This window comes from Schistocerca nitens, chromosome 4 (assembly GCF_023898315.1).
Source record: "Schistocerca nitens isolate TAMUIC-IGC-003100 chromosome 4, iqSchNite1.1, whole genome shotgun sequence".
NCBI lineage: Eukaryota > Metazoa > Arthropoda > Insecta > Orthoptera > Acrididae > Schistocerca > Schistocerca nitens.
In genome coordinates, this window is record NC_064617.1 from 113,439,606 (window position 1) to 113,464,893 (window position 25,288).

The 25,288-nt window shown below is 42.2% G+C and overlaps 1 protein-coding gene across 1 annotated transcript in view; it reads left to right on the forward strand.

Annotated features, from left to right (window-relative positions):
• Window positions 1–25,288, forward strand: part of LOC126253187 (uncharacterized) — a 237,491-nt gene that overhangs the window by 129,378 nt on the left and 82,825 nt on the right. Inside the window, exons 2-4 of the mRNA XM_049954351.1 lie at window positions 8,269–8,454; window positions 8,636–8,761; window positions 19,920–20,159. Of these exons, the coding sequence (XP_049810308.1) occupies window positions 8,269–8,454; window positions 8,636–8,761; window positions 19,920–20,159 (552 nt within the window). The remainder of the gene's footprint in view (window positions 1–8,268; window positions 8,455–8,635; window positions 8,762–19,919; window positions 20,160–25,288) is intronic.

A 25,288-nucleotide genomic window follows, 5' to 3' on the forward strand; every position in this document is an offset into this window, starting at 1 on the left:
TAGAAAAGTCATCCCGCAAGGAGGAAATCGTAAAGCGTCTGTTTTCTCTCACCTTATTGTCCACTTCCCGCACCAAACTTTCATTAACGACCTAAAGACGCCCACTCCGTCGTTCATCATGCACATTTGAGCGGCCATCTTTAAATGCTCTCACCCACTTTCTTACCATTTCATCACTCATAATCTTTTCTCCGTAAACTGCACAGATCTCACGATGAATATCGATCGCTTTTAGGCCTTAAGCACTAAGAGATCTTATAACAGCCCGTATTTCACAGTCGGCGGGACTCACGATTATCGAAGGCATTTTAAACACTCGGTACACAACGTAAACAAGGAAGAATCAGACTGTAATGGCGTCAGTGCGTAGATTAAGGTACAGGCTTTTATGTAAGAATAAAATTATTGAGATATCTTGGCACGTCTTTTTTTTTTAATTTCAAAACGGTACTTACTTAAAAAACACACGTCGTACATCTAAGACTTGAGGGCTCCCCGGACAAAGTAATCGCGCACTGACGGATCAGGTGATGTGGGTAGCCAGCTCGGGCCGCGACCAGACTGCAGGTCCAGTTGGAGTATTCGTTCGCAGGACAGACGTAATATGCCGGTCTCTTGTGACAGGTGTCGGGTTGATCTGGTAGGACAGCGAAGAATTTTCTGGTGAACTGCAGTCACATTTTCAGGCGCGCGGGCATGTTTCGGAATGTTTGCTAACGTGTTCAAAACAGATCCTGTCTGGCGCCATTTTCGGACCAACCGCTGCGTGGCACTCTTTTTTTGGCACTTTGACACCATTAAATTTCTCAGCAAACACCTGACCACACCGTTTATACGACTTTTGTTGTCACGTAACTTACCACAGCAAACACCCGCTGCTCCACTGTGACTATCATCGTCCACTGTGGACTGCTCCACTCACACTGGTACAGCCCGCACTATGAACCGCTGTGGATCACGTGGCGGACATACACGTGATGTGTGTGTCACGGGGTATGGTACGCGCTCTGCCTGGCCACTTTTATTTGCCCCATCCTGTATTAGCTGCATTAGGTATGAAAATATTGTTTATTGCTGACTCGTCACTGTCTGTGCCGGACTCGAATCGCGATTGCCCTCTTGTCGCGAGCGGTGGACTTAACAACTTCGGCTATCCTAACACGTTTCCGGGTCGACTCAAATTTCCATATGTTTTACAGTCTACCAATCTGTAGCTCGCGACCTCAGTTCAATACCCTGGAAGCGAACACCCATAGTCGAAGTTTTTAAGTTGGCAGCTCGCAACACGCGGGAAATGCCGGCCGGTGTGGCCGTGCGGTTAAAGGCGCTTCAGTCTGGAACCGCGTGACCGCTACGGTCGCAGATTCGAATCCTGCCTCGGGCATGGATGTGTGTGATGTCCTTAGGTTAGTTAGGTTTAATTAGTTCTCAGTTCTAGGCGACTGATGAACTCAGAAGTTAAGTCGCATAGTGCTCAGAGCCATTTGAACCATTTGAACCACGCGGGAAATGCGCGTTCGGCTTCCTGTCTGGCACAAATATTCATTCGTCACCAACACGTAATATCTCCATACCTAATGCAACTAATGTCAGAAAGTTTCCGCAATTACGAATAAATTTCATAAATTTAGCACAGCTGCAAGATCCTCGGCAATGCCTGTTTGTTCATATGTTGGTAAAAGTATCACAACTCTTACCGGGCGAAATAACAGTCACAATACTAACTAACGTTCAACACATTTGTCTCCTTGAAACACTCAGGCGGGAATCCAAGTAAAGTTGCGAGTCATGGCGCCCTAGACAGTATGATGCATGGAAGTTTGGGTTTCTTTATTTATTTTTTATTTGCGCATTAAGTTCCATAGGTCTAATTGGGGACCAAGTCTCCAAGGTCATGGAATGTGTCAGTACATGAAATTACAACATAAAAGTAGTAACAGATAAAAATAAAATGTTTATGAAGCTGAAAAAAATCAGTCCATAAGTTTAAGTAAGCGCAATCAATAATACACCAAGAATCAGCTTAATCTTTCAAGGAACTCCTCGACAGTATAGAAGGAGTGACCCATGAGGAAACTCTTCAGTTTAGATTTGAAAGCGTGTGAATTACTGCTAAGATTTTTGAATTCGAGTGGTAGCTTATTGAAAATGTATGCAGCAGTATACTGCACACCTTTCTGCACAAGAGTTAAGGAAATCAGATCCAAATGCAGGTTTGATTTCTGCTGAGTATTAACTGAGTGAAAGCTGCTTATTCTTGGGAATAAGCTAATATTGTCAACAAGAAATGACAGTGAGGTATATGTATATATTGCGAGGCCAATGTCAAAATACCCAGACTCGTGAACAGGGGTCGACAAGAGATTCGTGAAGCTAACACCACTTATTGCCTTAACCGCCCGTTTCTGAGCCAAAAATATTCTTTTCGAATGGGAAGAGTTACCCCAAAATATAATACGATACGACATTAACGAGTGAAAATAAGAAAAGTAGACTAATTTTCGTGTCAAACGATCACTCACTTTAGATACCATTTCAATAGCAAAAATGGCAGCAATAAGTCTTTGAACGAGATCCTGAACGTGAGTTTTGCAAGACAGTTCATTATCTATCTGATCACCTAGAAATTTGAACTGTTCAGTTTCCTAATCATATGCCCATTCTGTGAAATTAAAACGTCAGGTTTTATTGAATTGTGTGTTAGAAACTGTAAAAACTGAGCCTTACTGTGATTTAGTATTACTTTATTTTCTACAAGCCATGAATTTAGGTCATGAGCTGCACAATTTCAAACCGAGCCAATGTTGCACACAGCATCCTTTACTATCAAGCTAGCGTCATCAGGAAACAAAAATATTTTAGTTACTCGTAATACTAGATGGCATATCATTTATATAAATATGAAGGCTATCACTTCTTACATATACAGTGGCGGTCGAAATAATAGAGCCACCTCTATTGACGAGATTAAGAACTAGGATATCTATTAGTTCGCGAAATCGCCACGAGTGCCGTGTTGTCAGTCCCTTGTAGACAACATCAGGGAAGACGTTGCTGCTATCTTTAGTCTTCCGAAAGGAAGCGTTTGAGCTAGACGTGTGAAAAGAGGCATAAAGGTAAGAATCTTATGGGTCAAAATAATAGAGCCGCTTTACACATGTGCCTTTAAATTGATTTTTATGCAGTTGTTTTGTATGTAAATTGACGTGTGGTTTTGTTTACATTCGTCTAGATGGGCAGAGCAAAGCATACCAGTGAAGATGAGCGTATAGTAATGTTCCGGATGTTCAAAAGTGGGATGTCCATGAATAAAATAGCCAATGTCTTGCACGTTTCGCGAAAACGAGTCCAGAACGCCATGAGACGGTCAAAACAAACAAAGCCGCAGGTGGAGAACAGGGGGCGACCTCGTGTAACTACTCCTCGCGTAGACAGACTCATCACTAGGGAAGTGAAGAAAGACCCATTTTTGTCAACACCACGACTGAAAGCCATTTTGTTTAGCGACGAACATGATGTTCAACCATCAACCTCAACGATTCAAAGACGACTGAGATCTGCAAAATTGAATGGGCGCATTGCAAGAAAGAAGCCACATGTTTCACAAGCTAATGTTCGGAAAAGGTTAGCCTTTGCCCGGAGAAATGGTGGAGGAACATCCTTTGGTCCGATGAATCCAAGTTTAATAGGTTTGTCTCAGACGGAAAAGTCTATGTGCGCCGCCCACCAAACCAGGAATTTAATCCCAAGTACACTTTAAAAACTGTGAAATACGGTGGCGGAAGTGTTATGGTATGGGGATGTTTTTCGTGGTACGGCATTGGTCCAATACACCGTATCAACGGCATAATGAACGCAGAAATGTACAAAGACATCTTGGCAAATGTGATGCTGCCTTATGCTGAAGAGGAAATGCCGCTGAAATGGAAATTTCAGCACGATAACGATCCAAAGCATACTGCAAGGATCATAAGGCAGTTTGTTCAAGAGCACAATATCGAAGTATTAGAGTGGCCACCTCAGTCCCCTGACGCATCACCCATTGAGAACTTATGGGAGATCTTAGACAAGAGAATTGACCGCTCAAAAGCTACATCTTCAGAAAAACTGTGGGAAGAAATCCAGAGAGCCTGGTATGCGATCAGTAGTGACGAATGCAGGCGTTTAGTAGACTCTATGGGTAAGAGGTGCAGGGCAATCCTCAAAAATAAGGGTTACCCCACGAAGTACTAATGCAGTCCTATGCAAAAAAGACTGTTCCTGTACGTTTCATAAGACTGAGATCAAGTACAATATATTTGTTTCAATTGGCTCTATTTTTTTGACCCTGTGGTCTGGTATTCTTTTGAATATTATTGATTATTACTGATTATTTTGTGTTGTGTTATCTATATAACTGACTATAGTACAATGTGACTCGGTTGTAATGGTTTCCATCATAGTTCAAACATGTCTAGTAATAAATGTGCACTTTATTCCAAACCTTTGCCAGGTGGCTCTATTATTTTGACCGCCACTGTATGAGCGACTTACACGGTCGGATGCCCGACCTTAGTCTATGAATTACGTAAACAGGTCATGTTGACACTTTCTAGCTTTTTCCACAACCCATATTACTCATGTTTTTTGGCCACTGGTACCTCTTCCACTTCTCCACCAAGTTTTTTACCTTGACAACTCTGTCCAGATACAATATGGACCACTTTTAAGCGTATACTTCTTGGGATGTGGAAGCAAATCTATTGTTCAGTTTGTAGATTGTATTTTTCACTATATCCTAAATATTTTGGGCATAATAATGTGATTAATTTAGTTGCCTCATTTCCTGAATTTCCCAGTAGTTCCGTTTACAGAGCATCAATCCCTAGAGCTCTTATTTCCATTTTCTTAGTGCCAATTCGAAAATGTCCTCTGTAATTGTAGTTTCAGTATTGTTTCTTGAATGATTTTATACCTCTCCATTGGCCTTGTATATGTTGCACACATAATCTTTCCGTCCTCTAATCTCTTTTCTGTCGTTTTCGTCCATTGCCTAACACATCTCTTGGAGGTATTTATTATCATATTTTCTAATATGTTTTTGAAATTTTGTATTACTTCGTGCCAAGCCCTCGGCAGAATTCTTATATCAGTCTCCAAACATAGAAATATTTACAGCAGTCTCAGTAGATCTTATCAGCTATCAGATAAAGGTGTGATCTCTAATCACTGATTCCTCCAGCATTAAACGGCTTTCGTTTGATCGTCTACAGGGAAAAGAAGCAAACACGATTGGGCGGAGTCGTTCTCCCTTTCCCACGCCTATAAGTTCGAACTTTTTTGTTAACCAGAGTAATGCGTTATCTACATAGTACGAGGAACCTAGTTCTCTCTTAAAGATAACGACACGACGTAATTCCAAGAAAACGATTTTTTAATCCAAATGTTTAAACTTCTATTATATTCACCCACTGCCAGCCGCATATTGTGGTTTAAATCCGTTTAGTTTGTGGTTTCGCAGTAAATGTCACTCAATCCGGTGTTTGACCTACAACTTGCGGTAGTGAATGGTTGAAGCGGGGTATGTTTGTATATTTTGAGCAAATTTGTGGAAGTTCTTTGACATCTAATTACCAATGGGATTCGTCCTCAAGTAAACTAACAACAGTGGGGCACTTCAGAGACAGCAAACGATCGACCACAATTTCTTCCAGACTTTTATTCTGGTCCTCTTCGAGATGCGTTGATGGGTTTTCTGGGGATTCCCGTGACCTTCGAACGGAGTCCATTGTGCTGACAGTATCTTGGGAAAATCTGTCATATCTTCCTTTAGATGAGATACATAGAGTGTTTCAGAATCACTGAATTAATGATCAGTGGTCAGTTCCAAATCTGTTTTCATTAACACGAACTCGGGAAAAGAAGAAAGTGGAAGCCGACTGGCAGAATTTGGCATAAAAGTCAGTTTTTTAATTAGTGTAAACATTTCATTTTAGTCACATGCAAAAATATTATATACTTCGAGCAGAAACCGGTGAGCTTCTAATTGATTATTTGATGGTAAGACGCACAACCCGAGAACAGATTTTCAAAAGCAAAAAATTTCCAGGGACTGGATGGGAGCTCTGACAGTAATATATAGGTTATGAACTGCAGTGTAAAGTGAAGAAACTGCAGAAAAGGTAGAAAATTAAGGAGGTGGGATCTAAATAAATACTTTGAATGAACAAAAGGTGGTCGAAAGTTTCAAAGGGAGCATTAAGCAGCGATTGACTGAGGGGAGAAGAGTACAGTAGATGATGAGTGGGGAACTATGAAAGATGAAGTAGTGGTAGCAACAGAGAATCAAGTAGGCAAAAATGCAAGTGTAAATCCTTGGACAACAAAGAAGATATTCAATTTAATTGATGAATAGAGAAAATATAAAAATGTGTAAGTAGGCTGTTTAGGTTTTTATATTGGTAACGCCACGTAGCGCTCTGTGTGTAAATCACTGGCTGTGCTGTGTGCAGTCTATGGCTGGGTGGAATTGTTGGAATAGTCGCTGTTGTAGTGTTGGGCAGTTGGCTGTTAACAGCGCGTAGCGTTGCGCAGTTGGAGGTGAGCCGCCAGCAGTGGTGGATGTGGGGAGAGAGATGGCAGAGTTTTGAGAGCAGATGATCTGGACGTGTGTCCGTCAGAGACAGTAAATTTGTAAGACTGGATGCCATGAACTATTATATATATATATATATATATATATATATATATATATATATATATATATATATATATATATATATATATATATATAATAACTGTTTAATACTATTAAGGTATATACATTGTTTGTTCTCTGTCAAAATCTTTCATTTGCTAACTATGCCTATCAGTAGTTAGTGCCTTCAGTAGTTAGAATCTTTTATTCAGCTGGCAGTATTGGCGCACACTGTATTGCAGTAGTTTGAGTAACGAAGATTTTTCTGAGGTAAGTGGTTTCAGAAAAAATCGTTCTTGTGCAACGCAGCTAGCTCTTTATTCGCACGAAGTAATGGCCGCTATCGACAGGGGATCTCAAGTTGATTCCGTATTTCTAGATTTCCGGAAACCTTTTGACACCGTTCCTCACAAGCGACTTCTAATCAAGCTGCGGGCCTATGGGGTAACGTCTCAGTTGTGCGACTGGATTCGTGATTTCCTGTCAGGAAGGTCGCAGTTAGTAGTAATAGACCGAAAATCATCGAGTAAAACTGAAGTGGTATCAGGTGTTCTACAGAGAAGCGTCCTGGGACCTCTGCTGTTCTTGATCTATATAAATGACCTGGGTGACAATCTGAGCAGTTCTCTTAGGTTGTTCGCAGATGATGCTGTAATTTACCGTCTAGTAAGGTCATCCGAAGACCAGTATCAGTTGCAAAGCGATTTAGAAAAGATTGCTGTATGGTGTGGCAGGTGGCAGTTGACGCTAAATAACGTGAAGTGTGAGGTGATCCACGTGAGTTCCAAAAGAAATCCGTTGGAATTCGATTACTCGATAAATAGTACAATTCTCAAGGCTGTCAATTCAACTAAGTACCTGGGTGTTAAAATTATGAACAACTTCAGTTGGAAAGACCACATAGATAATATTGTGGGGAAGGCGAGCCAAAGGTTGCGTTTCGTTGGCAGAACACTTAGAAGATGCAACAAGTCCACGAAAGAGAAAGCTTACACTACACTCGTTCGTCTTCTGTTAGAATATTGCTGCGCGGTGTGGGATCCCTTACCAGGTGGGATTGACGGAGGACATCGAAAGGGTGCAAGAAAAGGGCAGCTCGTTTTGTATTATCGCGTAACAGGGGAGAGAGTGTGGCAGATATGATACGCGAGTTGGGATGGAAGTCATTAAAGCAAAGACTTTTTTCGTCGCGGCGAGATCTACTTACGAAATTTCAGTCACCAACGTTCTCTTCCGAATGCGAAAATATTTTGTTGAGCCCAACCTACATAGGTAGGAATGATCATAAAATAAGAGAAATCAGAGCTCGAACAGAAAGGTTTAGGTGTTCGTTTTTCCCGCGCGCTGTTCGGGAGTGGAATGGTAGAGAGATAGTATGATTGTGGTTCGATGAACCCTCTGCCAAGCACTTAAATGTGAATTGCAGAGTAGTCATGTAGATGTAGATGTAGACAATCGTTCCGTCAACGATGCTACAGATGCTGAGCTCCGCTGGTGCGTATTAGCACATCGTTTGTACCATGCACTAAATAATAATAAAATCTCACGGAGCAGTTGGAATGAGGCTGTACTGTTGTGTTGTGTTCCTGCAGGAGCCTACGACCTGGTCCCGTCCGGGTCGACGGTCGTGGCGAGTGGCGGAGGGTTGTACCTGCGCTATGTGGACGTGTTCCCCAACCTGACGGAGTGTGCCGTCGAAGCGCCCGGCATTGGGAAGGCGGTGCTCACCGGGAACAGGACCACGTGGCCGCTCTACTTCGGCACGGGCTACGAAAAAGGTACGAGGCAGCAGTACACTAACTAGCGTACGTAGGGCAGAATGTAGAGGATAGTGCACGTCATAGTTGGGTAGGTTTGAAAAGAATAACCAGTTAAGAGACTGATAAATTCATAATACAGAACTAGCTGTAACTTCTACATGGCAGGCAAACACGGTAATATGTTCTTGACACTTTGCAGGCAGCTGTGCTGCTATTATGCTGAACATGACTGCCAACAATGCGGGGCTTTGGAAGCTGCAAGCAACCTTCCAGGAGAATGACACGAAAAAGGTTGAGATTCAAGGCGTCAACGTAACTGTCAGTGGTGAGTGCTCACATCACGGTGTGTCCAACCTGATCTCTTATTGGCATAGCATTGAAACAATCAAAATAAGAATAGTGTTTAGCGAACTGCACAAAGTGATTATTCACTCCCTTGATAAATAATCGGAGATAAAAATTAGGTTACTGAACTGAAATCTGAATATCTATGCCCTCGCTTCCTAATGTTCGTTATCCATTACTTGCTGTTCACGTTGTTGGTAACGTTTGTCTCAAGTATTGATATTCCTTTAGAATGGTTCATATGGCTCTAAGCACTATGGGACTTAACATCTGAGGTCATCAGTCCCCTAGACATAGAACTACTTAAACTTAACTAAGCTAAGGACATCACACACATCCATGCCCGAGGCAGAATTGGAACCTGCGACCGTAGCAGCAGCGCGGTTCCGGACTGAAGCGCCTAGAACCGGTCCGCCACAGCGGCCGGCTTCAAACGCGTTTTTCTCGAATAACTTGAAAATCGTGGCCTCCAGCGAAAACGTATCCTTGTACAAAATTTAGCTACATTAATTTTCCTACAAAACTCCACTGCTCTTTTTTCATGTAATACTAACAGCTTGTGCGTAGTGAATGAGAGGATACGAAAATCTCGCACGTAGTTTAGGACCTCGTACCCCTATTGAGCTTAAGAAAACACTAACCATGGAAGGGTATGAACAAATTTAACAGCGTTGCGTAGTGTGTACACGAGAGGGATAGTTTGGAGGTGATGGTTATATCAGCATGATAGTGCACCCTGACAAAAAGCAGCACCTATCAGGCAATGCCTTATGGACAGTAACATTCCTGAAATGGAATGGTCGACACAGACTCATAATCTGAACTCGCTGGAACACCTTTGCTATGGGGTAGAACATTGGCTTTGGTCCAGCTCCTAGCGTCCAAAATCACTAACTTCTCTTATTTCCACTGCTGAGGCAGAGTGAGTTACCATTCCTCTACAGACGTTGAGACACCTCATTGAAAGCATTTTCAGCAGAGTTCAAGCGGGCATTAAGGAGAAGGGTGGGCACGTCCCATTTTGAAGTCCACTAATAGGTGTCCAGATAATTCTGATTACATAGTGTAGGGCAGTTTGCTACAATTTTGCTGTAATGTAGTCAATTTGTTTCAATCTCACACTGAAACGGGCAGTTTACTGTAATTTTACTGTAACATTATGCAGAACGTTACAATTACACTGTAACAATAGCAACGTAAGGGCCTAATTTGTTAGACTTGCTTTCATGCTTATCTGTTACTGAATATAAAAAGGAGATGCATGGGCACTTCGTTACATTTTGTCATAGGTTGTTATGGATTAACAACTTGTCCAGAGTGATTTGCAGTTTATTTTGTATTTTATTTATGAAAGCAACATTGGAAATTAAGAAAATAAGACAAGCAGGAGCACAAAACGAAAAAAACATATAGCCAAGTGGCAAAAAAACTCTTCACGAATTCTCCACTAAGGAAGGCTGCTAGTAAATGTGGAAGAAATTTCGTTATACTATGGCAGTTTTGTCGAGAAATGAAAACTGATTCTGCTGGTAATAATATTTATATTATACATACTTTTACATTTCGATTTGCCAAGAAAAAACGAATTTTATATAATATTTTAAACATGGCTGGACTTCTGCAACTGTACATGCAAGAGCTACAATGGATTGGAAATAACATCCAGTCAGTTACAAAACACACATTTGTTCAACCTTGAGCATGGTTTTGACGGTTTTAAAATTGATTTCTTCAGAAGGTATTGCTCTGGAATAACATATTGTTTATATCCAATGTGGGAATCGTTGACTCTGTCCAGTACATGTGCATGCCATTCACTTAATCAACATGTAAAACACATAATTTAAATGTAGTAGCTCTCCGCTGTAGGGCTTTGTCTTAAAACTTTTTTTAAATACTACTCATTTGATAAAGGATCCAATAATGTATAGCGCGCGAATCGAAAGATTAATATATGATGATGATGATGATGATGATGATGATGATGATGATGATGATGATGATGATGCAGAAGAATATGATGATTACAATGAGGAATATGACATTCACAATTCGAGGATCATCTCCAACAAACTGCTGGCATTTACTAATTTTGTTCACTGGACTGATACAAATGAATTCTTAGAGTGATTAGTTTTCTTGCTAACATTGAAAATGATAGGCAATAATTCACATGATAATGAGATATTATCTGTTGAAAAGGAACTTTGAGAAGCAGCAAGCAGTGATTAAATTTTGCGACGGCTGTTGAAGATAATGAAATGGAAGGCTCAGTTGTAAAAATGGCTCTGAGCACTATGGGACTTAACATCTGTGGTCATCAGTCCCCTAGAACTTAGAACTACTTAAACCTAACTAACGTAACTAACCTAAGGACATCACACACATCCATGCCCGAGCCAGGATTCGAACCTGCGACCGTAGCAGTCGCGCGGTTCCTGACTGAGCGCCTAGAACCGCTAGACCAGGCTCAGTTGTAGAATAAGAAGTTGGGCATCAGAACATTATGTCAGTTGAAAGACATACACATATCGAAGAAGGTTTTGCATCACCCCAAGTCCCAGAACTCCTGAAGGTAGATGTTGACTGCGGATATTGTATCACAGACACAGTCCCTTTGACTGTTCAGAGATGTCACTAAACCCGCCCAAAGATGTAAACAACCATGCATGAGCAGCGCCTATTAGACGGAAGGGGTCAGACAGCCGATCAGTTCCATTCCACCAGGAAGGAGGTACACTGCTCGTGTTGTCTGTAGTTCAACCATGTCTCGACTGTCAGTACCGCGGTTCGATCGTGTCCGCATTGTTACTTTGTACCAGGAAGGGCTCTCAACAAGAGAAGTGTCCAGGCGTCTCAGAATGAATCAAAGTAATGTTCGGACATGGAGGAGATACAGAGAGACAGGAACTGTTAATGACACGACTCGCTCAGGCCACCCAAGGACTGCAGTGGATGACCGCTACCTACGGATTGTGGCTCGGAGGAACCCTGACCATGTTGAATAATGTTTTTCTCGTAGCCACAGGACGTCGTGTTACGACTCAAACTGTGCGCAGTAAGGTTGCATGATGCGCAACTTCACTTCCAACGTCCATGGCGAGGTCCACCTTTGCAAACACGACACCATGCAGCGCAGTACAGATGGGCCCAACAACATGCCGAATGGACCACTCAGGATTGGCATCACGTTCTCTTCAGTGATGAGTGTCGCATATGCCTTCAACCAGAAAATCGTCGGAGACATGTTTGGAGGCAACCCAGTCAGGCTGAACACCTTAGACACACTGTCCAGCGAATGCTGCAAGGTGGAGGTACCCTGCTGTTTTGTGGTGGCATTATGTGGGGCCGACGTACGCCGCTGGTGGTCATGGAAGGCACCGTAATGGCTGTACCACACGTGAATACCATCCTCCGACCGATAGTGCAACCATAATGGCAGCATATTGGCGAGGCATTCGTCTTCATGGACGACAAATTGCGCCCCCATCGTGCACATCTTGTGAATGACTTCCTTGAGGATAACGACATCGCTCGACTAGAGCGGCCAGCATGTTCTCCAGACATGAACCCTGTCGAACATGTCTGGGATAGATTGAAAAGGACTGTTTATGGATGACGTGACCCACCAACCACTCTGACGGATCTACGCCGAAACGCTGTTGAGGAGCTGGACAATCTGGATCAACAGTGCCTTGGTGAACTTGTGAATAATATGCCACGACGAATACAGGCATGCATTAATGCAAGAGGACGTGCAACCACCTCTGAAAGTGTCGCTGTATGATCGTAAAACATACAATATGTGGTTTTTGTGTGCAATAAAAAGTGCGTAAATGATTTTTATGTTGATCTCTATTCCAATTTCCTGTAGAGTTTCCAGAACTCTCGGAAGCGAGATGATGCAAAACTTTTTTTGATATGTGTACATAAAATGTGAAGTTAAGAATTTTAAAGCTCTGGTAACAGTTCACATAATTAATGCAAGGGATTTCACATATCAAATAGCACACTTTGGATCCTGTGAACAGATGGCGAGAGATCCTATTCAGTATTCAATTTCAAAGGGGGGAATGAACATACAAGCCGAATTATAGTGTCAGTACTAGTAGCTGGTCGTCACAGAAGGTGAGAGCTTAGCATATACACGAGTGTTCATGTACCACTCTCTTATTCGCAATAGACGACATTCTAAAAATTGCTGAACATGAATGAGAACGTGCATTAAATTTATATCTTTCAACTTTGTCGCAGCATAAGATGTGTCACATACTGTGCTACAAAACGAAGTTATCTCTGAGTTTAGTACATGCGTGAAAATGTAATTTTTTGCGTGGAAATGGAAGAAAAAATTATACCTATTGTTATATTTGTTTCTTCCCTTCCACCATAATACATTATAACGTTAACACTCACTAGAGAGATAGAGAGAGAGAGAGAGAGAGAGAGATAGAGATAGATGGAGATAGATAGAGAGAGATAGAGAGAGATAGAGATAGAGAGAGAGAGAGAGAGAGAGAGAGAGAGATATAGAGAGATAGAGATAGAGATAGAGATAGAGATAGAGATAGAGATAGAGAGAGAGAGAGAGAGAGAGATAGAGAGATAGATAGAGAGAGATAGATAGATAGAGAGAGAGAGAGATAGAGAGAGAGAGAGAGAGAGATAGATAGAGAGAGAGAGAGATAGAGAGAGAGAGATAGATAGAGAGAGAGCGATACATAGAGAGAGAGAGATAGATAGAGAGAGATAAAATTTGACAAACATTAGTGCAATATAAAACAAAAACAGAGATAGATGAAATTTGTTTTGGAATCAACAAAGCATTTAACATAAGTATTTTTAGTGTAGTATAAAGTAGAGAGAAATTCCCTAATGAGGCAGAGTTTTAGGTGCTTTCATATTTTTGATGCTGAAAGTACTGTAATTTACAGCAGAATGTGATTTTTATTGCATTAAATCTTCTCCAGAATATCGGGTGATTATGTATTTTCTTTTAATAATACAGATGTGCTTTAGAGCAAATTTGATGGTATGTGTAGTGATACATATGGTTTTGAGTGTTGGAAATACTGTTAGAGAAAATATTTTTGAAGATAGAATAAAATTTGTGTGTATGTGTGTATCGTTTGAAATAATTGAATACTTTTGCACATGGTGCACGATTCAGCTTGTCGAAACATTGCTGTATGGTTGGATGTTTCAAGTATCGCCCAGAAAAATTAGATACACTTGCACATGGTGGGCTACATATACTGACTGGCAAAATGTATTGCACTGTCATTGGCTGCTTCGTTGTACTGAATGCTACAAGTAATCACTGCCAGTGTTATCTTGCATTTTTTTTAAAATTTCCCTCTACTGCTATCTTAAATATTTTTAAATTTGCCACAATCTGTTATCTTACATATTTTTCTATTTTGTATTAGAGCTCACTTGCGATTTTTAAATTTCCTTCCATGCATCAGCAGTGATTTTCATGCTTCTGGCCATCTGACATTATGAATTTTGAAATTTCCCACCATCCGCTATCTTGGATTCCAGTATCTTGAATTTAGCAATCATAGATTGTGACATCAGAGAGGGTAAGGATACTATTTGTGTTAGTCATGTGGGAAGTTGCCTAACTCATCCGAGATATACTAATACCACTCTTCAAGAAATACATTAAGTCAACAACAGAATGTCTATATCCAGAAACTCATCTGTTTACACAGACACAACTTAGTGTTACTGTTAGCAACATCCCAACAAGCAGTCAACAACTATCGATGATTGTACTTGTCATTAGTACTGATTGTAGGCCAAAGCAAGGCCAAAGCAATATTACATTTACAATTCGTTTTCGATATTATTTCAATGCTCAATACTGATAACAATAATGAAAATAATAATTATAATAATCAAAGTTTTTAGTTACATATATGTACAAAATATGTGTGATAGTGTTAGAATTACAATATTTCAATGAATGTCACTTTTTATATGAATTTTTTATTAATACATAAGCAAATAATGTTAATATCTATGTGGAGGTAAAATGAAAATAGCAATATTGTGCAGAAGATGTTACTGGAGAGCGAAGTGAATTAAATGTGTTTATCGGGTTTTTTACTAGACAAAGTGAACCACTGACCATTACCATTTATGTAGTTTCTGTGAAAAATCTTATTACACAATTAAGACTTTGCTGTAGTTTCAGGGCTAGCCTTTAGTTCTGCCAGTATATATAGGGTTTTCCATGATGACACTAAAACTGTCTGGTCATTAACTACAACAATTAGGTAGAAGACCTTTTTTTTTATGTAGTGGAGCTACACACGCGAAATTTAACCGACAGGAAAGATGCTGTGATATGCAAATGATTAGCTTTTCAGAGCATTCACACAAGTTTGGCGCCGGTGGCGACACCTACAACGTGCTGACATGTGGAAAGTTTCCAACGATTTCTCATACACAAACAGCAGTTGACCGGCGTTGCCTGGTGAAACATTGTTGTGATGCCTCGTGTAAGGAGGAGAAAAGCGTACCATCACGTTTCCGACTTTGATAAAGGTCGGATTGTAGCCTATCGCGATTGCGGTTTATCGTATCGCGACATTGCTGCTCGCATTGGTCGAGATCCAATGACTGTTTGCAGAATATGGAATCGGTGGCTTAAGATTACGGAACGCACTGCTAACGGCCTCGTATCACTAGCAGTCGAGATGACAGGCATCTTATCCGCATCGCTGTAACGGATCGTGCAGCCACGTCTCGATCCCTGAGTCAACAGATGGGGACGTTTGCATACAACAACCGTCTGTACGAACAGTTCAACGACGTTTGCAGCAGCATGGACAGTCATCTCGGAGACCGAGGCTGCGGTTACCCTTGACGCTGCATCACAGACAGGAGCGCCTGCGATGGTGTACTCAACGACGAACCTGGGTGCACGAATGGCAAAACGTCATTTTTTCGGATGAATCCAGGTTCTGTTTACAGCATCATGATGGTCGCATCCCTATTTGGCGACATCGAGAACGCACATTGCAAGCGTGTATTCGTCATCGCCATACAGGCGTATCACCCGGCGTGATGGTATGGGATGCCATTGGTTACACGTCTCGGTCACCTCTTGTTCGCATTGACGGCACTTTGAACAGTGGACGTTACGTTTCAGATGTGTTACGACCCGTGGCTCTAACCTTCTTTCGATCCCAGCGAAACCCTACATTTCAGCAGGATAATGCACGACCGCATGTTGCAGGTCCTGTACGGGCCTTTCTGGATACAGAAAATGTTCGACTGCTGCCCTGGCCAGCACATTCTCCAGATCTCTCACCAATTGAAAACGTCTGGTCAATGGTGGCCGAGCAACTGGCTCGTCACAATACGCCAGTCACTACTCTTGATGAATTGTGCTATCGTGTTGAAGCTGCATGGGCAGCTGTACCTGTAGACGCCATCCAAACTCTGTTTGACTCAATGCCCAGGCGTATCAAGGACGTTATTACGGGCAGAGGTGGTTGTTCTTGGTACTGATTTCTCGGGATCTATGCACCCAAATTTCGTGAAAATGTAATCACATATCGGTTCTGGTATAATATATTTGTCCAACGAATATCCGTTTATCATCTGCATTTCTTCTTGGTGTAGCAATTTTAATGGCCAGTAGTGTAAAACGCTTGTGAGTGAAGAGACCGTGGAACGTGTGCGCGAAGTATTCGCTAGAATCCCACTTCAATCCATTAGATTAGCTAGTAATGAATTAGCCATCCCCCGCTCGACGGAGCACAATATTGTGCACAAACGTCTCCTGCTGCGTGCTTCGATTCTCCAAACTTTGTATCACATTAAACCTCAAGTTCACCGCACAGGATGAGATTTTGAGGTCGAAATGTGGCATCGCATGCACGAAAATAACAAGTACCTCAAGGCAGCGGTGTTCTGTGGTGAATCCACTTTCTCCATCTTTCGAAAGTTAACCGACATAACTGTCAAATCTGGGGACATGACACTCCAGCAGAAGTGACTGAGAAGGAAAGGGACACACGAAAAGATAAGGTGTGGTTGGGATTGCATAAACATGTGTTTAGTCCATTTACACTGAAGAGCCAAAGAAACGGTACACCTGCCTAATATCTTGTAGTACACCCACGAGCACGCAGAAGTGTCTCAACACGATGTGGCATGGACCATGGATTCAATGGACTCAATGTCTGAAGTATTGCTGGAGGGAATTAACACCATCATGAATGCTGCAGAGCTGTTCATAAATCCGAAAGAATACGGGGGGCGGGGGGTGGGGGGGGGTGGAGATCTCTTCTGAAAATAGCACGTTGCAAGGTATCCCAGATTCGCTCAATAATGTTCATATCTGGGGAGTTTGGCCAGCGGAAGTGTTTAAACTCAGGAGAGTGTTCCTGGAGCCACTCTGTAGCAATTCTGGTCATGTATGATGTCGCAGTGTCCTGCTGGAATTGCCCAAGTCCGTCGGAATGCACAATCTACATGAGTGGATGCAGGTGATCAGACAGGATCCTTACATATGTGTCACCTGTCAGAGTCGTATCTAGACGTATCATCACTCTAACTGCACACGTCCCACACCATTACAGAGCCTCCACCAGCTTCAACAGTCCCCTGCTAACATGCATGGTCCATGCCTTCATGAGGTAGTTTCCATACCCGTACACGTCTATCTGCTCGTTACAGTCTGAAATGAGACTCGTCCGACCACGCAAAAGGTTTTCAGTCATCAATGGCCCAATGTTGGTGTTGACGGGCCCAGGCGATGCGTAAAGCTTCGTGTCGTGCAGTCATCAAGGGTACATGAGTGGACCTTCGCCTCCGAAAGTCCGTATCGATGATGTTTCGTTGAATGGTTACCACGCAGACACTTGTTGATGGGCCAGAATTGAAATCTGCAGCAATTTGCGGCAGGGTTGCACTTTTGTCTCTTCAGTCGTTGTCGCTTCCGTTCTCGCAAGATCTTTTTCCGGCAGCTGCGATATCGGAGATTTGATGTTTTACCGGATTCCTGATAATCACGATACACTCGTGAAATGGTCGTCCGGGAAAATCCCCGCTTCATCGCTACCTCGGAGATGCTGTGTCCCATCGCTCGTGAGCTGACTATAAGACCATGTTCGAAGCCACTTAAATCTTGATGACCTGCTATTGCAGCAGCAGTAACCGATCTAACAACTGCACCAGACACTTGTCTTCCAAACGCGTTGTCGGCCGCAGTGCCGTAGTCTGCATGTTTACATATCTCTGTATTTGAACACGCATGCCTATAGCAGTTTCTTTGGCGCTTTCGTCTATTATTGCAGTGACCAGTGACAGGACAACTCCCTCGACATGTAGTCGGACTATGCAGTTCCATATTTGTACGTTGGGCTCCGTTTTCCAGCAGGATGATGCCTCACCCCACTATCTGAGGATGTTGCGACATATCTTCATGAGACATTTCCTGAGCGTTTGATCGGAAGGTGGGGGGGGGGGGGGTGGCGGGAGGAGGGGAGGGGGCGAACATTGCCGGACCCGCTCAGTTTCCAGAAGTGCAGAAGTGACCCCTCTGGATAACAGTGCAGGGGATTCACCAAGGACATAGTTTACAAAACAAATGTTTGAGATCTGGTAGACATGAGACAACGGATATACGCCACAGTGCAGACCGTAACACCTGTCGTGCTCAGAAGCATGTGGTGGGAAGTGGAGTACCGTTCAATATCTGTCGAGCTACAGACTGTGCCCACATTGAACTGTACCAACATGCTTAAAAATGTTGGAGCCCTTGTGTAAAATGTTGGACAGATGAAGTCATGAACCTTAAGAGGTACTAAAATATAAACAAATGTCTTTGTACTTCTCTATTACGGAAATCCTGTAATTTATTCCTTCTTTCTATGAATAAAAAATTTCTTCCAAGTCCAGAATTTGAATTAGCTAATTTCGTGTGGAGCTGCATGCACATGCATGGTTTAGCGATCTCTTCTACTTTTTCCGATTTTTTTATTTTTATATTTTTTTCAATTTAAAGGGTCTCGAACCTCCCCTATAGCCCAATCTTATGCCCACCAATTTTTTACGACTGTTCCCGTTCCAACAAAATAAATATCCAAATCAAAGAGTAATGTGCACAGCCACTTCTTAGCGTGCGTTCAATCAAAGTGTGCAGTTCGATAAACAGTATTAGTTAAACACCCATACACCGACCCACATGTGCATAACAAAATATAAAATATCAACAGCAAATGAAATTTTTTACTATTAAAAACAGTCTTGATCACGATTTATTAGTTAATAAATAATAATTTAATAAATAAATCGTGATCAAGGCTGTTTTTAATAGCAAATATTTGTAACACATTGATCACTGCCACTCCCATAATGTATTCAAAAGTAATTAGCAAATGAAATGAAAATATTGAATTTCATTTACTTTCAGGTACGGTTTCTTTTGCGTCTGCAGCACTCCGATCAAATCCACCTTAAAAAATAATCAGTGCTGCAGTATCCCAATTCCATATCGGCATGCTGGATATCATGCGCCGGCCAGAGTGGCCGAGCGGTTCTAGGCGCTACAGTCTGGAACCGCGCGACCGCTACGGTCGCAGGTTCGAATCCTGCCTCGGGCATGGATGTGTGTGATGTCCTTAGATTAGTTAGGTTTAAGTAGTTCTAAGTTCTAGGGGACTGATGACCTGAGCAGTTAAGTCCTGTAGTGCTCAGAGCCATTTGAACCATTTTTTGATATCATGCTTCAGATTAAAAGGGGAGTAATCTCAAGTAATCCTTTATATCCCTTGAGATGCAGCTATGTGGTTTCTTTGACTTCGAATCAAGAACAAATACCCCATGTCTAACTTGGAAGTAGATATCATCGGTGTAGCGAAGCAGTTTAAAGCACTTAATAAAGGGAAGTCTTCTGGTCCAGATAACATGCCGATAAGTTTATTTTTAGAGTTTCGAGTCCTCCCTCCGGCATGGGTGTGTGTGTTGTTCTTAGCACAAGTTAGTTTAAATAGTGTGTAAGTCTAGGGACCGATGACCTCAGCAGTTTTTTCCCCTTAGGATTTCACACCCATTTGAACATTTTAGTGTGACGTGCTGCAGAGTTTCGGAGGATGACGCCTGCTCTCGGTTCGCAGACGCGCCGAGCAAGCCGTCGCCGGTGACGATGCAGCTGCCGTTCGGCGACGTGTCAGCCATCCAGGTGGGCAGCGAGGACAGCGTGTACTGCATGCTTCGCGACCCCCTGGGCCACACCGTCAGCGTGGGCTCCGGCTTCTGCCAGCACACCGTCACCACGCTGGACCAGGGCGTCTGGACCGCCACCTACGCCCTGCCGGGCAGCCTGCAGGAGATCGAGGTCAACTACACTGTCGAGGGTGCGTCTGGTCAGCGGTCCGTGGGCTGAAGCCTGCTGTGTTGTGTGGAAGCCTTCATACAGGGGATACGAAAATCACCATAAACACTGAAATTCACCAACAATCATTCAGCATCATTAATACATCAACTGTTCATTCATTCATCATTGATTCCTCACTGCATCATCCATTCTTTCATCATTAATTCATTCATCATTCTTCATATATTCACCCATCATTCATTGATCAATCATTTATTCATCCATTATTAATTCACTCATTATTCATCCATCATCCATTCACTCATTCATCCATCTATCATTGATTCATCCATAAGTCATTAGCCCATTATTCATTCATGTTGAATGCACATTTCTGTTACAGGGGATACGAAAATCACCATAAAACTGAAATTCACCAACCATCATTCAGCATCATTAATTCATCAACTGTTCATTCATTCATCATTGATTCCTCACTGCATGATCCATTCATCCATCATTAATTCATTCGTCATTCATTCATCCTTCATATATTCACCCATCATTCATTGATCAATCATTTATTCATCCATCATCCATTCACTCATTATTCATATCATCCATTCACTCATTATTCATCCATCATCCATTCACTCATTATTCATCCATCCATCATTAATTCATCCATAAGTCACTAACCCATTATTCATTCAAGTTGAATGCACGATATTGCTGTTACAAAGCAGCGATCGGTGGGCGAAATAACAAATTGTCTGAATTGATGGCTCTGACGATGCTGTTTGGTGACACTGTAGACGGTATAATACGAAAATTAATTGATGCAGTGTGTAATTTCCCCCCTTCTTCCAAATTCCATCTAGAGTCCCTATTAGCCTTTTATGAAGATTTGAGAGGAGCGAATATCACAATAAACTTTCTAGTTTACTTAGCTTTTCGTGTTGGCACCAGTTCTTCTTGTCTAGGGGTCTGATGATTTTACATTAATGTATTTTCTCACATTTTGGTACAGTCTATTGATTTTTCACATTACCAAAGCCGAAATTACATTGTTCGCACAAATTTAAAAATACGTTCTATCACATCATAGGCACCCTTAGGACTCCCACACTCTGTGAAATAACCACATTCCAAACGATTGACAATTTTTCTTAACAAATGAATTTCTACTAGTTTCTGTTACATTATTACATTCTATTATTATTTCGTAAATGAATCCAGAAATAAACATAGTAACCAGTACAGTATTGCGTAATTAATAACAGAAATTTTAAGTGTGCCAATACTTCGTAATTTCAAATATTTCTGCAAGAAAAATTTAACTACACACTAAGAACTAGTACTTATCGATACGCGAGAGAAGGGGTGAAGTATGTATGGGGCGGATCTTGAGTCGTTCTTGACTAGCTCAAATGGTCAGAGCACCGCCCGCGAATGGCAGTTCTAGGTCAGAGTCTTAGTCCGGCCTATAAATTTTATCTGCCATGAAGTGTCAAATCAGCGCACATTCCGGTGCAGAATGAAAATTCATTGAAGACGAAAAAAGATGGTTGATGTAGATATGTGGGAAGATGGAGAGGAATCGCTGGACAGATGGAGATAAGACTAGAGAAATGTTATGAAGGATTGCTGAAAAAGTTCGAAAAGGTTAGTGAAAGGAAAATCAGTAGGAGGGAGAAAAGAATTCAACTTGATAGATAAAGTAAAAGTGGGAAACAGTTATGTAATAAAAAGAAGAATGACGGAAGAAAGAGAAACATTGAGATTCAGTATCATGTAAGGACCTGCCTAGCGCGTACAAAAACAAAGAATGTATTCTGCCTGTGATTATAGAAAGATACCATTCAGGTCATGTTTGTTAGGACAGAACACCCAGATGTCTTCAAACAAGTTAGGCACAGCCTGCAGGTGTAGCGGCTCCGAAAATACCTGAAAGTGTTTCTATCCTTTGACAACTTTTCAGGACATAGAAAACGTTTGCGGGAGGTCAGCGCTAGATCAACCAAGATTGCTAAAGTCGGAATAGGACGATATCAGGCCTCAGTAACTTGCCATACTCCAATTATATCTATAAGAGAGCTGTGTGCTGAGCTAACTAAAGAATTGCAGTTTTGAGATAAAAAAACACAGATTGAAAAACTGCAATGTGTTCAGGATCCTCTGTATACAGAGTAATTCTGAGCCTAAATGTTTCAGCTTGCTGTATACCATGGCAGCAAAGATCAATATACAGACACTACTGGCCATTAAAATTGCTACACCACAAAGATGACGTGCTACAGACACGAAATTTAAGCGACAGGAAGAATATGCTGTGATACGCAAATGATTAGCTTTTCAGAGCATTCACACAGGGTTGGCGATGGTGGCGACATCTACAACGTGCTGACATGAGGAAAGTTTCCAACCGATTTCTCAACACAAACAGCAGTTGACCGGCTTTGCCTGGTGAAACGTTGTTATCGTGCCTAGTGTAAGGAGGAGAAATGCGTACCATCACGTTTCCGACTTTGATAAAGGTCGGATTCTGACCTATCGCCATTGCGATTTATCGTATCGCGACACTGCTGCTCGCGTTGGTCGAAATCCAATGATTGTTAGCAGAATATGGAATCGATGGGTTCAGGAGGGTAATACGGAACACCGTGCTCGATCCCAACGACCTCGTATCACTAGCAGTCGAGATGACAGGCATCTTATCTGCATGGATGTAACGCATCGTGCAGACACGCCTCGATCCCTGAGTCAACAGATGGGGACGTTTGCAAGACAACAACCATCTGCACGAACAGTTCGACGACGTTTGCAGCAGCATCGACTATCAGCTCGGAGACCATGGCTGCGGTTACGCTTGATGCTGCATCACAGACAGGAGCGCCTACGATGATGTACTCGACGACGAACCTGGGTGCACGAATGGCAAAACGTAATTTTTTCGGATGAATCCAGGTTCTGTTTATATCATCATGGTCACATCCGTGTTTGGCGACATCGCGGTGAACGCACATTGGAAGCGTGTATTCGTCATCGCCATACTGGTGTATCACCCGGCTCGATGGTATGGGTGCCATTGGTTACACGTCTCGGTCGCCTCTTGTTCGCATTGACGGCACTTGCAACAGTGCACATTACATTTCAGATGTGTTACGACCCGTGTCTCTACCCTTCATTCGATCCTTGCGAAACCCTACCTTTCAGCAGGATAATGTACCAACGCCTGTTGCAGGTCCTGTACGGGCCTTTCTGGATACAGAAAATGTTCGACAGCTGCCCTGGCCAGCAGATTCTGCAGATCTCTCACCAACTGAAAAATTCTGGTCAATGGTGGCCGAGCAACTGGCTCGTCACAATACGCCAGTCACTACTCTTGATGACCTGTGGTATCGTGTTGGGGCTGCATGGGCAGCTGTACATGTACCCGCCATCCAAGCTCTGTTTGACTCAATGCCCAGGCGTATCAAGGCCGTTATTATGGCCAGAGATGGTTGTTCTGCATACTGATTTGTCAGGATCTATGCACCCAAATTGTGTGAAAATGTAATCACATGTCAGTTCAAGTATAATATATTTGTCCAATGAATATCCGTTTATCAACTGTATTTCTTCTTGGTGTAGCAATTTTAATGGCCAGTAGTGTAGAATAGTATTAGTAATAAATCTGCTTCCACAACATGAAGTGTTTAGCGCTACCTTGTGATGACGAAGTTGTCGAGATCTGAAAAGTATTCGAATGACAGCTTCCGTTACCAGTATCGACTGCCCTACGGTGTTGGTCCCTGAACACCAGACTTTGTCCTATGTCCTGTATTAAATTGCAGATCTGTTCTCGGTTTCTCATAAGTGAGGGCATGTGACACTGTCGATGGTAACCGTACATCTACTGCGGACATTAAGCCCAGTGGTCCCCCTGGTGCTACGAGAGAGGAGTAAGCTATAAACTAGTACCAGGTTTCATGCTCTCCATCTTCTCATAATAATACAGGGTGATTCTGTGATGATGTTACAAGCTTTCAGGGATGATGATGGAGGAGGGTAAATATATCAACTTGAGGTAAGGAAACCTGGTCTGCAAACAGAGTCGAAAGGCCTCGCTGAAATCGTTCTCATACATCAGACAGTGGAATACATGTGCCCGTATTGTTGTTGCTAAGATTGTAGGATGGGCAGCTTTCAGAGCTTGTAGTATGTACCAAAAAACGAACAATATGTCTACTAAACATGCTCTATAAAATATGTATCTTAACAGCTACCAACACTTGGTCATTTTGGATACCGTTAAATGCATCTCTTGTACTGCAGGCTCTTTGATTTCCGTATTTTTGTAGGAGGTAGTATGGACCAAAACAAAAGGAGAGTGTCTCTGTATGTCCATCTTTTCAGAGATGGTTTCGGGACTCGACTGTTCGATACAGAATGTGTCTAATTTCCAGATTTATTTTATATGGCTACCAGTTTCGGCGATTTACTACGCAAACTTCAGGTCCCTGACCGATGTGTAGGAAGACTGTTCGACAGTCGTCAGATGATGGCTGAAGTGATGGATAACGCAAGCAGAAATCTACTTACACCAGCATTGATGGCCCCTGTTTCGATCAAAACCGAGGAGGAATCTTCCCACATGTTGGTCGGGAGCCTGAAGATTGCGTAGTAAAGCACCGAAACTGGTATCCAAATAAAATAAGTTCAGAAAGTAGACGGCTGAAAGATGTTTAATTTGACATCCAAAGAAATGTCCATTAAATATGGACTTCAAAATGCATACCTTAAGAACTATGGACACTTGCTCAGTAGAAGAAATGTGTCCTGCAGTAGTGAAGATCAACAAGTGCTGACAGATTTTAAGATATGGTTTTCAGAGCCCGTATTTGTTAGACATGTTTTACTTGTTTGATCCATATTACCACCTATGAATGTTGCCTCCACTATAATCTTGGCAACAACAGTACCAGTAGCTGTACTTCTCCGTCAGAGGTTGCAGAACGATTTTCGCTTATAATTTTCGACTCTGTTGTTTTTGGACCAGGGTTCCTTACCTCAAACTGGTACATTCACTCTTCTGCATCATCAGTGAAGTTTTTATCAAATGGTTCAAATGGCTCTGAGCACTATGGGACTTAACATCTATGGTCATCAGGCCCCTAGAACTTAGAA